General features: G+C 55.7%; 1 protein-coding gene across 1 annotated transcript in view; it reads left to right on the top strand.

The window, feature by feature from the left end:
• The window catches only part of PI4KA (phosphatidylinositol 4-kinase alpha), a 59,715-nt gene that overhangs the window by 2,800 nt on the left and 42,290 nt on the right, over positions 1 to 14,625 (top strand). The window contains exons 2-7 of the mRNA XM_070769981.1: positions 7,418 to 7,534; positions 9,301 to 9,394; positions 11,419 to 11,507; positions 13,145 to 13,217; positions 13,731 to 13,990; positions 14,414 to 14,480. Of these exons, the coding sequence (XP_070626082.1) occupies positions 7,418 to 7,534; positions 9,301 to 9,394; positions 11,419 to 11,507; positions 13,145 to 13,217; positions 13,731 to 13,990; positions 14,414 to 14,480 (700 nt within the window). The remainder of the gene's footprint in view (positions 1 to 7,417; positions 7,535 to 9,300; positions 9,395 to 11,418; positions 11,508 to 13,144; positions 13,218 to 13,730; positions 13,991 to 14,413; positions 14,481 to 14,625) is intronic.

Genomic DNA, 14,625 nt, shown 5'->3' with positions numbered 1-14,625 from the left:
TTTGCTCTCTCTTCCAGAAAACGTGCATTGATCGTGAGGTCAGGCAAATGGGAAACCCCTAACTTGGTTGCTCGGGTGACCAGCTGCAAGTCAGCTCTGCTCTGTGTCCGCTGGGTGCTCTTGTGTCCCGGGTCTGGTGACCAGGCTCAAGGGCTCCTGGCCTCTATTCTCAGATTCTTGTCTGAGCTTCAGCCTTTTCCTGCTGGGCTGCTTCTAGGACTGCGGTCCCAGCCTGAGGGTTGCAGCCCACCTCCAAGGGCCCCTGTGAGGCCCACCCAGGCCGCAGCCCTTGCCTCTGGGAGAGAGAGGAGAGGAGAGCAACGGAGAAGAGAGCGAGTCCTGTCTACAGCGTGTCCGTCTCTGGTTCCCATGTCCTGCCCATCTTTTTGCTCTATGTTCCGGGCTCCTGCCTGTCTTGAGAAGGCTGCCGCCGCCACCACCTGTACCCTGTGCCACACGTCTCTGTGCCCTGGACATCAGGGGGCCCGCTCCTGCCTCCTCTCCCCTGGCCTGTGCTGAACCAGCAGACCCCACGCCTGGGCAAGCAGAGCCACGAGCAGACCTGCACAGCAGGCAGCCTCCCGTGCCCTCCTGCCCCTCTTCCTGCCCTCCGGAGCTGTGTTTAGATCCTCCCCTGTGGCTCTTCCTCAGAGCGCCAGAATATCGGGGCATTCAGCTGGCTGCCCCGGCGTTTGAAGGGCCCGGCCTGCAGCGTGCAGTCAGACCAGACCCTCCCTGCAGGCAGGTGTGCGCTGGGCGGCGTGCAGAGGGGTGGCCAGGAGCTGAGCCGGTGGGCTCTGCAGTTCACGGTGGTCCACGCTGTGGAGGGAAAGTCCTGCAATTGGCCTTTCTTCAGCATCACGAAGCTAAAGGTGTCCCCTCCTGCTCCCTTTCCTTTGTCAAGCCGAGTTAAAAAGGAACCACTGAGTGAGAGGAGAGACCAGGCTTCAGCAGAGGGTGTTCATGCCGCTGGAGCCAGTGTTGTTAAGTCAACTCTGAAACATTTTAGGAAGTACTTGGAAGAAGAAGAAAATCTTTACCTGGAATCAAGCCACATTTAACTATATTAGTTTGCTGGGGCTGCCATAACCAAGTGCCACCTACCGTGGCTTAAACGCCAGAAGTGACTTTTCTCACAGTTTGGAGGCTGGAAGGCCAGAATGAAGGTGTGGGCCGGGCTGGTCTCTCCGGAAGCCTCTCTCTCTGGCGTGTAGACCACCGTCTTCTCCTGTGTCCTCAGTGGTCTCCCTCTGTTCTGTGTCCTAACCCCCCCTGCTTAGAAGGAAGCCAGTCCTGTTAGTAGGACCGGCCCTCCCTAATCACCTGATTTTAACTTAATCACCCCTTCCATGACCTGTGTCCAGATGCAGTCTCATGCTTAGGTACCTGGGCATTAGGATGTCAGTGTATGAATTTGGTGAGAGGCCCGGCCCAGCCCATCCCATGAAGCCATCAGCACAGTCATTTCCTAAAGCTCTTTTTAGCCTTTAACCACGTATAGCTATGTTCACTGTATTTTGCAAAAGTAGCTGATAGTTATTGTTTTCATGGTGGGACATGGTTTTTTTGCATTGGTGAAGCGTACTTAGGCATTTCTCTGTTTAGACTTTCTGGTCTTTCCTTGTGAAGCAGCGTGTTTGTACACCTGGCACTGTCTTCTTCTGAATTACGTCTTTGTGTTACATCGCAGACGAGTCTTGATGTGAACTGCCCACCTGCTTCCGGAAGGTTCTGCGTGTTGTGATAGCGTTGGTAAGACACCTTGTACTTGTTTATCTATAGCTTCACAGGGCTGGATTTTGTCGTATGTTTCCCTGCCAACTCAGAAAGCATAAGAGGGTACCTTATCCTTCTGAGCCCAGGATAATGTTTGGGTGCGGTTGGCTCTGTTACACTGTGAGGTAAGCAGACAGCCCGCAGGGCGGAAGTGCTGGGATTGCGTGGCGCTGCCGTGCCCTTACCGTCTGTGCTCAGATTGCGTGGCGCCGCCACGCTCTCGCCCTTTGTGCTGTGGGAGCTTGGATTCTGTGTTCTCTCCATGCTGCAGGGCTGCTGCTTGAGTCCTGACTCCGGGCCGGGGCCGCTCCGGGTCCCAGCTGTGCGCGGGGTCCTGGTCTCAGGTAACTTTGCGACTCTGCAGCAGTCCGAGGAGCCGGGCTGGCCAGTGTCTGTCCAGAGAGGAGTCTGTGGTGAACTCTGTGGCTTTGGAATTAAAGCCTCTGGGAAGATACTTGGCTGTTTGGTATTTTGCTGGGGTGGGGGCGGGGAGAGGGAGGAGCAGATCACTTCTAATGTGGGCCTAAACTCTTTCCTTGGGGCTCTTGGTAGGTTTGTAAAGAATGTGATAGAAGGTAGTAAAGTGAACCGAGCCCTGAGGCAGTGAAAGTGCTGCGGGCCTTGCTGGGAGGTCACCCTCAGCCGAGGTTTTTCATGGGAACGGTCATGGGAACGGCCGTGGGCTTTGCATGTGCTACACGCTCTGGCTGCTGAGGCGAGGCATTTCAGGTGGCGGAGGCGGAGAACCAGCGTTGGGAACAGGATTTGCTGGAAGAGCAGAGTGGAGACAGACAAGCTCTGGGGGTGGGGGGGCCAAACCCAGAGGCCACGTCTGCCTGGGGAGCCGGGGAGGGCCTGCGTCTGCGCGGGGAAGCGCTTATGGCCGCCCTGGGTTCTCTCAGGAGCGTGTGCGCCACCGCCGCCCGCTCCCCCAGAGGGCAGAAATGTTCTGTTTCTGACTCTCTTCTGCCGTTTGCCATTTGCACTCGCTGGAAACGGCGCCTCAGTGCCTTCCTCCAGCGGCTGTTCCCATCGTTGAGTTTAGTTCCTGAAATGTTTCTGTGCTCTTGTTCTCCTGGTTTGTTATTCACATATTTATTCTTGTTATCTGCTTCTCTCATGAAAAAAAGCTTGGTCTCTTGTGCATATGACCACACCAGCCAGAGCACAGCTTTCAGTTGCATGAAACCCTGCTGCATAAATGCAGGTTTGCAGCAAAGTGACTCCAGGCTCACTTGCCTGTATTCAGTGAGTCTGAGAGACTCTCTCTGCTGAGCCACTCTCTTCTGAGCATCTCTGTTTAGAGCTCGTCCGGAAGCTGGGATTCAGGCCGGCTGAGGGTTCACCATGGTGAAAGCAAAAGACGCTGGCGTTCATTCCCACACGGTCTTGGAGGCCTGTGGAGGGCCAGGCCTAGAGGGGCAGAGAAATGGGCTCAGTCTTGCTGTCATGGGGCTTACCGTGGAGAGAGACAACGCGGCATTAGACAAAAGCTGGAAGTAAACACGGGGAACGCTAACCGGTGCCGTGAAGGAGAAGTCCGCGGTGTGGACGGTGTGACTGATGCACGGGCGCCGGGAGCATTCTCTCCTGGCAGAGCGGCGGCTCTAGAGCCCTCGGGCCCCGCAGCCTCACTGGGGACAGCAGCCGCGTGGCCTGCTCCGCGAGGCGGACTCTTCGCCCCGGAACCAGCGGGGAGCCCCAGCTGCGGGCTCCCGTCAGGCTGGGGACGCTCCCACACCTTCCTGGTTTGTGGAGGGGTTTTGTCCGGAAGGCTGCTGCATTTCTCAGGTGCTTTCCTTGCAGCTGTTGCAGAGCTGGTTTTAAACTTGGTTAGGGTGGGTCTGAACCAGCTTTTGCCACAGGAACACTCGACTCCCCTGCCGAGGCGTGGCCCTGCAGGTTCTCCACGGAAGCTTTGCTGGCTTGTCGCTCTGGCTGGAAGGAGCCCAGGCTCCTCCCAGCTCTCCAAGGGCCTGGGAACCTTCGGCTTCCAGCTCCTTGCTTGATTTTTACCCCACTTCTCGGGGTATGACCCTATCCTGGTCTGTCTTAGCGTATGCACCAACGACTCGGATTTGCGGAGCTTCTTCCAGTTGGCGCCCTCTTCTCCTGGCTCTCCGGCCGCTTTCCCCGTCCCTGTCTCCGCGGCTTCGTGAGAGCAGCGGGACCCGCTCTGCGGCCCGGGGCACGTCTTCTGGCAGGAGTCCCGGGCAGTCGCAGGGCTCAGCTCGGCGCCCCCTCCCCGGCCCTCAGCGCAGTGTGCGAAGCGCGCTGTCACGTGTGCGAAGCGGGCTGTCACGTGTGTGAAGTGTGCTTTCACGTGTCTGCCCGTTTTTCTGCTTTATGGCAGGAAGCTGTGTCCACATCCCGCTGTGGCCTCGGGGCTGCAGGTGGGAGTTCCCTGTCCACAGGATTTCACTGCAGGAGTCTGTCAGCTGGTTCTTTCATACCTGAGGAAGCTGAGGCTTGAGGGAGCTGCTTTGCCAACCTGCCAAAATTGTCACGGGCACCGTTGTCTATCAAGGCAGCGCTGAATCTCTTAGAAAATGCTGACTTATGTTCCGTGTTCTCCAAGGGGGCAGGACATAGAGTGACAAAAAAAGCAGATTTAACAACAGAAAACACCACTAATACTCACAGCTTAATGTTCAGTTCTCAGGGAATTTTGTTCCCCTAGGAGACTATGCCCAGAGGTTTCAGATGACACAAGTTGTGTACTTTGAGAACAGTTCCGTTGGCCAGCGTGTAGTGAACGCCGCAACTGCAGCTCTGCTGTGACCTACATACCCGACGTCCACCCGCTCTCACGCTGACTTGCCCTGCGGCGCTCGGCCTAGGCATCCTGTCTAGTTCTGGGTAACGTGCTTGGGCATTTCCTCACTCTGGCAGTAGCTTCACCTCATGGCACAAGGAGCTCGTGGCAGTGAGGCTCCTGCCCACCTCCAGGGACGGGGGTGGCTGGGAAGGCGGGGTGCCACCCCCCTCGATGTGTCCATTCCAGAGGACGGCTCCCAGACCCTCGGAAAGATCCCTGGGTCATAAAGCTTGCACGGCGCCAGTCTAGCCTTCTAAAGAGTGTATGTGCCTTTCCACAAAAAAGGAAACCCTGCCAGTGGCGTCCTCCAGCGTGAGTTCTCAGAGGAGGAGGAGAGGAGAGGCTCTCCGCCGACTCCCCGCAGGGAGAGCCAGCCTCCTGCACAACCTCCATCACCTGGTTTCTCGCCTGCCTGGAGTGAGGGCAGGGCTGGGTCCAGGGTTCGCTGCGTCGCGGCGCCTCCTGTTGGTGGTGCCAGTGAGCAGAGGGGCAGTGGGTCAGAGGTGCGCTGCCCCCACCCACCCTCACGGGGCATGTGCTGAGCCCGCTAGGACTGTGCCTTGGTGCCTGGCCCTGCCGGGATGCCGCGTGGACAGGAGGCTGAGGCTCTGCGCGTCGCCGGGTGACTCTGGGTCTAACTCCAAAGTCCACGTGCGTCTCACTTCCTCGATCCTTACCCTGCCCCCCAAGAAGCCTGCAGGGACAGAGGACAGGACGGGAGCACGCTGTTGAGAAGCTCAGGCTCGGCAGTGTTGGCGCCTGCGAGTGTTGACCAGTGGTCCTCTCCATGTTTGGTCAGGAGGCCTGGCCAGTGGCACCGCGTTTCTGAGTCTCGCTCCGCCCTGCAGCCCCCCAGGGTCCCCCTGGCTGTGCTGGGTGGGGCAGGGCCGGGGTCAGCACGCTGCTCCGTCAGCTCTGGGCCTCCGTGGCTCCCTCCCTTGTTGCCTGTCACGGGGGTTCTGTTCCGCCTGAGCATTTACTCCCACGGCACGGATTCCCCTCTTGTGTGTGTACTTTAATGTTAACCTACGGGACGTGCTTCCTGATGACACAAGGACTGTTTGCCTTTAGAACATATTATGGCAAATATAAAGAAACATGAAGAAGAAACGTAACACCTCCGGTCAGCCTGTCTCTTGGAAGCATTGACACTGATTTTTTTTTTTTGACCCCAGCGTGCAGCTTTCAGAATCTTAGTTCCCAGACCAGGGATTGAACCCCGGCCCTAGCAATGAAAGCACAGAGTTCTAACTAGTGGACTGCCAAGGAATCCCCTGATACGTTTTCTCCCCACACTTTTTCTATATGTAATTCAGACCTTGTCTTCTGTTGGCTTCTAGAATGTTTAGAGCATTGTTCTGTGCCATGAAAAATGCCATTGTTAATGTCTGTGCCATTAGGTTAAACTTTACAAAAGCATTGTTTTTATAGATCAAAAATGTTTGCATATCAGCAGTTTCATAGGGTTTAACCTAATATTTGATCAAATGGTTGACCACGATTACTCCTGCAGCGCTTTAGATCGTTTCAGATCGTCAGTTAGTAAACGCAGCACTGGGGCGAAAGCATTTTATGTAACTTTTGCCAGTTTCTATAAAGAAGGCTGAGCGCCGAAGAATGGATGCTTTTGAACTGTGGTGTTGGAGAAGACTCTTGAGAGTCCCTTGGACTGCAAGGAGATCCAACCAGACCATCCTAAAGGCAATCAGTCCTGAATATTCATTGGAAGGACTGATGCTGAAGCTGAAACTCCAATACTTTGGCCACCCCATGCAAAGAACTGAGTCATTGGAAAAGACCCTGATGCTGGGAAAGATTGAGGGAGGGAGGAGAAGGGGACGACAGAGGATGAGATGGTCGGATGGCATTGGTGACTCAATGGACATGGGTTTGGGTGGACTCCGGGAGTTGATGATGGACAGGGAGGCCTGTTGTGCTGCAGTTCACAGGGTTGCAGAGAGTCGGACACGACTGAGCGACTGAACTGAACTTGCCAGTTTCAGTTTGTCCCCGTGTATTTTCTGTTTTAAAATCTTAAGGGAGCAACAGAATTACTTTCTATAAAAAGTCCTCAGTGGTAACTGACTGATGGATCTTCAGGGCAAATGCCAAGCATTGGATTCAGTTTACTTTGCCTGTAAAACGTCCCACCAGACCTGTGAGCGTCGGTAAGAGCTGCTCATCACATCCATGGGTTGCAGCGTTAGCGCCTCCTGGTGCGCCTTCAGAGCTTCCTCTGCAGAGATTTTCAGGATTGGCATCCCCTGTTTTCCTTTCCATACTGAATCCCGATTTTTGGTTCTTTGGTGGCCTTTCCTGTTGGTTTGTTCTGACCGTCATCCAGTGTTTTCATCTGTCCCATTAATTGCTGACTGTCCACCCACCGCCCTCCACTTGCCACCAGGGCACGTCCAGTAGCAGTGGACACTGTTTACTGCATACCTGCTGAGTGCCCCACCCCGTCCCAAGTGCTGTACACACGCTTGGAGTGTAAAGAGCCGTAAGTGGAGGTGGGATGCCTGCGGCTTTGGTCACCTGCTCACGGACGCCGCTGGGCAGCAGGGACCCAGGCTGCCCCAACACTGAGGAGCAGACCTCAGCCATTGTGCGTTACTGCTGCAGGCACGGCCGCTCAGCTCTCGGCCGGGGTCCTCAAAGGGCGTGTGTAGCGTCACTTCAGAGGCTGGAGGTGTGCTTGCTATCATCTTTAGACTGGGGAAACAGCCTGTTGGTTGTATAGACTTACTGGGCTTTTTCGTACTGGTCCATTCTGAATGTGGGCTTATATATTTTTAATCCGTGGTTTTTTGTCTCATTTTCTAGGTCCAAAAGCTGCTTTGTATGTGCCCAGTAGATTTCCATGGGATCTTCCAGCTGGATGAGAGGCGGAGAGACGCAGTGATCGCATTGGGCATCTTTCTCATTGAATCTGACCTACAGGTAAGCCTTTGCGAAGTGAAGTGTTTCTGAGTGCAGGAGACGGTGCAGTTGGGGTTGAAGTTTGTATCTGCTGTGTCCACCTAGATCCGAGCCAGAGGGTGGGGTAGCTGGACGGGTGCACGTGACCCCTGAAGGCCGAGTCCTTGGGGAGGTGTGCTGTGGTCCCACTGGGTTGTGCTGGTGCTCTGGGAGGGGGCTTGGGTTTCGCCTCAGCAGAACGCTGCCGAGTCAGACGCAGAGGAGCCATTATTTTCCCTTTCCAAAGGACAACACTCTTTGAGATAATCATGGTGTCTTTTTCAAAACTATGATGGATGTGAATTAAGTTTTACAGCATGTGCTAATGTGCCTTTTAAAGGTGATTTTAAAAACCTGTGGCATGGAGAAGGAAATGGCAACCCACTCCAGTATTCTTGCCTGGAAAATCCCAAGGACGGAGGAGCCTGGTAGACTACAGTCCATGGGTTCGCAAAGAGTCGAACACGACTGAGTGACTTCACTTTCAGACTTGTCAAACAGGAGAAGTGATAAGGCAGTGTCTAATGGGGGAAATACCAGTTCAGGTAGAATGAAGTGAGCACAAAAGATCTGAAATACTAATAAGATCACGTCCTGAGAGCAGTACTCAAACTGTTAGTTTAAGATACTGGAGAAAAGTCAACGAAGCTGACCTGGGCAAAGGGGACTGTGCAGACCACAAAGCCATATTAACTAACTACAGATGGCCACTTAACTCTCGTTCCATTTCCTCTGCAGCTTCTGCCGAGTGGCTGGGCCAACAGATCAGACCAATTTGATATGCCCATCTTTAAGGCTTTAGCTGTGAAGCTGCTGGACATTAGGCTGAAAACAAAATCATATATATTTTAAAAAACAGCATATATTGCTTTATGCTTTTCCTGTTACAAAGAAAAAGAGGTATAACCTAATGGCGCCTCTGGTTGTTCATTTAAAGAAACCTCACAAAGGAACACCAGATACTTAACCCAATATACACAGTTCCCCGGCAAGTTTAATGAGGTACCCACTTTTAAGTTTCACACTTGATAGTAAAAGCAATAGACGATGACAATGAGTGGTGGCCAAGGTCACGAAGTGGTAGCCTGTAGACTGCTTTGCTTCACAGGTATGTTTTGACTGACATAGCATTAAAAGTATAATCTGACATTTAAAAAATAAAAAAATAAAAACCTGTGGCAGAATTTGCATGTTTTCGAAACTACCGTTTTCTCAGCATCTCAGGACGTCTGATGGTGTCCCCTTCTTGGGAATTATGCTTGTCTGGTCCTTCAGCAGGAGACCACCGAGCGAGCCCGTAGGGGGAGGTTATGATCTGACTCCCTGCAAGTGATTTTTCCGCTGGCTACTGCTGGCTGTCAAGTCTCATGCCCTGTTGGAGAGGAGCAGAAGGAAGCGTGCGGGAGCACGTTTAGGGGAGGAGGGAGGCCAAGAGCAGCTGTGGCAGCCCCGCGTCCGGAAGCCTCTCTCTCCCGGAGGGTCTGGTCCTGAGGCCTGGCTGTGGGGCTGGGGGCTCTGAGCACCCGTCAGGGAGCCGCTCCAGGCGAGTGCACACGAGCCTTCTGCCAGGCACCAGAGCCAGCTGGACCCAGGGCAGCAGGGGGCAGGCGTCGGCCCGCCTGTGGGCTGCCGTGCACACGCCCTGCTCTGAGATGAAGAGGGTGTGGGCGTGCTTGGATCTGGGCTCAGTCTGTACTCAAAAGCCATGTGTTTAATTAAATGTAATCTTCTTTGTTTTTTTCTTCAAGCACAAAGACTCTGTGGTTCCTTACCTTCTTCGACTTCTTAAAGGTCTTCCGAAAGTGTATTGGGTAGAAGAGAGCACAGCTCGGAAGGGCAGAGGTAACTTGGCTCAGCGTTGCCCGGAGTACAGGAGGCGTCCGTGTGCTCCTGTCTGAGATCCAGGGTGCAGTCCCTGGCGCGGCAGCGTGGTGCCTGCAGCCAGTTCTGCTCCCGCTGGGGGACAGCGGCCCGCCTGCAGCCCCACGCAGAGCCCCACACAGGGCGGGCTGAGTGGGACCACGGGACCCTCAGGAACCTCTGGTCACGTCCCCCATCCAGCAGTGGGTCCTCGGCTGTCCCCGAGCTGGTTTGTCACCCTGCAGTCAGATCCGTTTTCCAGAGGCCTGGCGGCTGCTCAGAAAAAAGGGCTGGGCCGCAGGGTCCTCTCTCGGTAGTCTCATCGCTTCATCGATATTGCTGCATTTCCATTGACTTTTCCATCATTAGAAACGGACTAAATTCATGTGTTTCTGTCTAGCTGGTATTTGATTTTGAAATTTCTTCAAAGACAAAGAGAAAGTGAGATAACCTCCCCTCTTCCTTCCACTGCCCTCCCCTCCCTTCCTCCCTGCTTGCCTCCTTCCTCCTGTCCTTCCTGAAATATTTACACAGGCCCACGACATGCCAGGCATTGTGCTAAATGCTTATAACGCCCATGGTCTTATGAACAGATTTTCTAAGACTCTAAAGTCAGCTTGGAAGATCTCCAGCATTTCAGAGTTCATGACCCTTCAGACTGAAGTTTCCTTGTAATCTGTCTCTGAGGCCTGAGGCCCCCACCTTCAGATCTCACTGGGGCTTGATGCCTGCAAAAAGGCCCCGTCCTCCCTCTCGGTGGCATGGCCTGCATTTGTTAGGTGGGCTCATCTGCTGGAGCCCGTGCTGTACCTGTGTGTGTCTGCCCGGGCTCCTCCTGCCCTTCGGATCTTCACCATCGCTGGTGGCTGGTGTCAGCATAAAGCTGACAGACTCTAGGTTATGCAGATACCCTGGAATCTGGAAGACGACAGGTGAAATAGAGCACTGTAAAAAGCGAGACACCTGTGTGCACCGTTGCTGTCTGATCTGGGGAGAAGCAGAGTCCTAGAAAACATTGATCCTAGTTTATTTCAAAACAAGTACCACTTCTGTACACATGGACTCGCTCTCACGAAGTTTTGAGCATCACTGAAAGATCGTTGGAGTTGTATAAGTACCCGATTGCTGGGTGACACCTCAGCCTCCCAGTTTCTGTTCTGGCAGTGTCGCTCAGCTCTGATGCATCCAGAGCAGCAGCTTCAGCTCCGGGGGCTTCTCAGAAGGCAGAGTCTCAGGCCCTGCGTTGGAGCTGCCGAGTTAGGACTCGGGCCAGGGAGCAGACAGACCGCTTCAACAAGCCCCCCCGGGGGTTCTGGCCACACTCATGCTTGAGAAGGACCTAGAGTTGTGTCTCTGGATCACATGTGGAGAAGTAGACACGTGGCGGGTGGCTGCCCTCTGTGTGTGTGTGTGCCCTTGACTCGGTGCTCAGCGTCCAGGACGGGTTACGTGTTCAGTAGGGACCCGGCCTCCCCGGCGGCAGGCCTGGCCTTCCCTCAGTGCCCTTGACAGAACCGCCGCTTCTCTTTCGAGCCTCTGGGTGCAGAGCTCCCTTTCTGGCCTGAGGCCCTGCTCCTGAGAAGCTCCCTGCAGAGCGTGTCTCTGGTAGCTCCTCTTAGCATCTTAGACTTTCTCCATCCGTCAGAAGAAGAGAGAAATAAACGTTAACTCAGTTTCAAGTGATAGTGATTGGTGTTTGAAATTCAGCCTCCATGAGATATCTCCCACACACTGAAGACTGAGTTCCCAGTCGCATGTAGGTTGGAAGTAAAGCATGGAGGCTGTTGTGGTAAAAGGCACTGTGATCTCAGACTATAAATGGGCTCAGGAAGCATCTAAGTTTCTTGAACTGAATCATTTTGTTACGAGGAAGGTGGGGTGTTTCTCAGGAAACATGCTGGGCCCATACCCCGTTGAGAGCGGCCTCCGCAGGGAGTGGGTCCTTGACAGCGTGTGAGGGGAGCAGCCGGGCAGGGTGATGGTCCAACTCCTGTCTCTGCCTGCAGGTACCCTCCCGGTGGCCGAGAGCTTCAGCTTCTGCTTGGTCACTCTGCTGTCTGACGTGGCTTACAGGGACCCTTCCCTGAGGGGTGAGGTGAGTGCGCAGCGACCTGGTGCTTCCGTGTGCGCGGAGCCCTGTGTGATGACGGGACGGGAAGCGAGGTCATTGGGCTGCTCATGCTGACTTACGGCATGTGATTGACAACACGGCTGAGAAACATGAAGTTCTGCTTGCAGGGCTGTTCCTGCTGACCCCCGGGTCCGGTTCGGCCTGCTCTCCCAGCTGCCCTGTGCAGTGAGAGGTCCTGTGTCCCGCTGCCTCCACGCTGGGGGCCAAAGGGGCTCATCCAAGAGAAGCACTTCCTTGTAGGAGTGGGAGCCGTTGGTTCCTTTAAGTGCCCCAGTTTTTCTCCTTTTAGTCTATTTTGGTGGAAATGCTGCTTCAGTGTATTCCATACTCTCTCCTTGTAAAGAGGAACAGGACGGTGACAGGCTTGTCTTAACCAGATCTGTTAGTCGCAGAGTCAGTCTCCCCGGGCGGCTGGCCTCAGTCCCTGCCGGGGGAACCAGTTTCGCGTGTGCCATGTTCCCAGCTGGCTGCTGCTCTTCAGTCCCTGTGTCTCTGTGTCTTTTAATTTTTAAAATCTCTTTCCGTACTATTGCACTGTGACTTCGTTTGTCCCTATTTCTGCTGCTACGTTGGTCTCCACCGTTCTTTCTTAGTTGAGGTTCTTTATGGTGGATTGGCTGAACGGGTAATGAAATAGAGTATCATCAGTGTTGTTATTTAACATGCTAACAGGGCTCTTCTGTCAGTAACACCCACTGAAATAGAGAAGCCACCACAGAAGATGGTGATATAACTTTAATACGTGAAATGGACAAAGCACTGCTTTTCGCATCCTCATGGTTTCCGTGTCATTTGACGAAACGGGAGCTACAACCCAGTCACCTCAGACCAGCTTCATCCTCTGTCTGGATTCCCTGCAGCGACGGGTAGTGAGGGAGATGAGGGGCTCCGTCTGGTGCTCGTTTCAGAGCCTGGACTGACCGCTGCTGACACCCTGGGTCAGCAGTGTGGCCGAGGGCAGGGCTTGAGGACCAGCAGGGATGGAGACCTGGGCCACACGATGTAGGCAGTGCCCAGCTGGGGACTGAGGACCCGCCCGACGGGCTGAGCCTACGGCCTGGACTTTTGTGGGGCTCCGTGACAGGCCGAAGAGACTGACCCCTCGGGGGAGGGACACAGCCTAGGGCAGCAGGTATGGGAGAGGCTGACAGAGTTCACCTCTGTGAGCCTGTCTGGCCAGCAGCATGAAGGGGCTGGAGAGCCAGCGTCCCGTCCCCAGACATCCGGAGCCCGGCTGAGCCTGGCGATAACCCGGGGCAGTCCCGGCTCCCCGGCGTGGCAGCGGGAGGCCATTGCCGATGCTCTGGACTCCAGTGAGGTCAGGCTGGCCATCCAGAAGGCCGTGAATCGTAGGAATGGACTGAAGGAACCAAGGGTGCTGAGCCGTGAGGGGAGCCACGGGGCCTCTGGACTGGCCGAGAAGCGGGCCGTGTTCCCAGAGGCGCTGCCCGCCTCGGCAGAGCTACTGTGGTGGGGGGGGCTCGGTCGTGTGCGAGGTGGGACTCGAGGCCGCCCCAGGCTGCCTCTAGGCCCGAGTTAGCTGTGTGGCGCTGCCCCGACTCTGGGTGAGCTTGTGTGCCCCGTGTCCTCGGCTCTTCCAGATCCTAGAGGCGCTGCTGCAGGTCTTGCACGTGCTCCTGGGGATGTGCCAGGCCCTGGAGATTCAAGAGAAAGGTAATGTTTCTTTCTTTAATGGTGTTGCGATTATCCTTCCCCTGGCATTTCCCAGTCTTAAGAGTTCCTCTTCTTTGAGACCAATGTGCCTGTGGACATGACCTCGGTTGCTTGGGGGGCGCTGGGGGCGGGTCGTGAGCACAGCTGTCCTGCCTGAGTGCCGGGCCCCTCCCTCAGCCTCCGGGGGCTCAGTTTCCTCCCCTGTAGCCTATTTGGAGGTCCTTTTCCCTGTGGTGGGAAGCTGTCTACCTGCTCCCAGCAGAACTGGCTGCACTGGCGCAGGCCTGGGTGAAAGCCCGTGGGTGGCGTGGCTGAGGGCTGACGAGAGCTGAGGGTGCTCAGACACCCTGCCGTGGGCCACGCCTGCCGCTCGGCTGTGGGCGGGTTGAAAAGGTCAGCGCCGGGCTGGGCGCTGCTGCCAGGCTGTTCGGGCCCCTGAACTTGCGGTCAAGGGGTGGTGAGGCGGGGGCCCGGGTCCCCTGGGGTGCCACCACGGTCTCCCTTGTCTTCCAGAGTACCTCTGCAAGCACGCGGTCCCGTGCCTGCTGGGAATCGTGCGCGCCTTTGGGCGGCACAGCAGCTCGGAGGACTCGCTCCTGTCCAGGCTGTTCCCCAGAGCTCCTGCGCACTCCCCTCGTGTCCCCGAGGAGCTGGAAGGTGTGCGCAGACGGTCCTTCAACGACTTCCGCTCCATCCTCCCCAGCAGCCTGCTCACTGTGTGCCAGGAGGGCAGCCTGAAGAGGAAGGCCAGCAGCGCATCCAGCGTCGCGCAGGTGGGCCGTGCTCCCGGACGGCCGGGGCCCGGGACTTTCGAGGGTCCTGCTGTGGTTTTAGGGGACTCAGAGGCTCTCGCTGGAGTTCTCTGGAGGGCCGAGGCTGCCACATCCTTTCTGAGATCTACATGTGAGTCATCTCCGGGCGCAAAGCTCTTGTTTCCTAGCCGTTGGGTATACAGCTCTGTTCTGAGCAGGAGATGGCGCCCCTAGGAAACGTGTGACTGGCGCGTGGAGAAAGCCAGGGAATAACAGGAACCTGGCTCAGTCAGCTGGCACAGAGTATGTGGCAAGACCCAGCGCTCGCAGAATCGCAGCCGAGAGCCGTAGCCGCGGGGCCTTCAGGGAGGAGGGGGATGAGCGAGGCGGCAGTCGGAAGCTCGTCTGCCCGAGGTCTGACTGCCTTTCTGGTCTGTGTTTCAGGTCAGCCCTGAGCGTGGGGCACCCCCTCCCAGCCCCCCTGGAGGATCTGCCTTTCACTGCCTCGAAGGTGGGCTTCGCCCTTGTTCAGAGCACTGGCCAAGCCAGGGCAGGGTCCAGGCCCCCCGCGGTGTGTGGGTGGCATGCAGCTCAGTGCCAGGCTGACAGGGCACCTGTTTTCTGTTCCCGATTAAACTTCCTACACTTGAATCTGA

The sequence above is a fragment of the Bos indicus genome, chromosome 17 (assembly GCF_029378745.1).
Source record: "Bos indicus isolate NIAB-ARS_2022 breed Sahiwal x Tharparkar chromosome 17, NIAB-ARS_B.indTharparkar_mat_pri_1.0, whole genome shotgun sequence".
Lineage (NCBI taxonomy): Eukaryota > Metazoa > Chordata > Mammalia > Artiodactyla > Bovidae > Bos > Bos indicus.
Note: the sequence above shows the minus strand (reverse complement) of the source record. Positions and strands in the feature narration are given on the sequence as shown.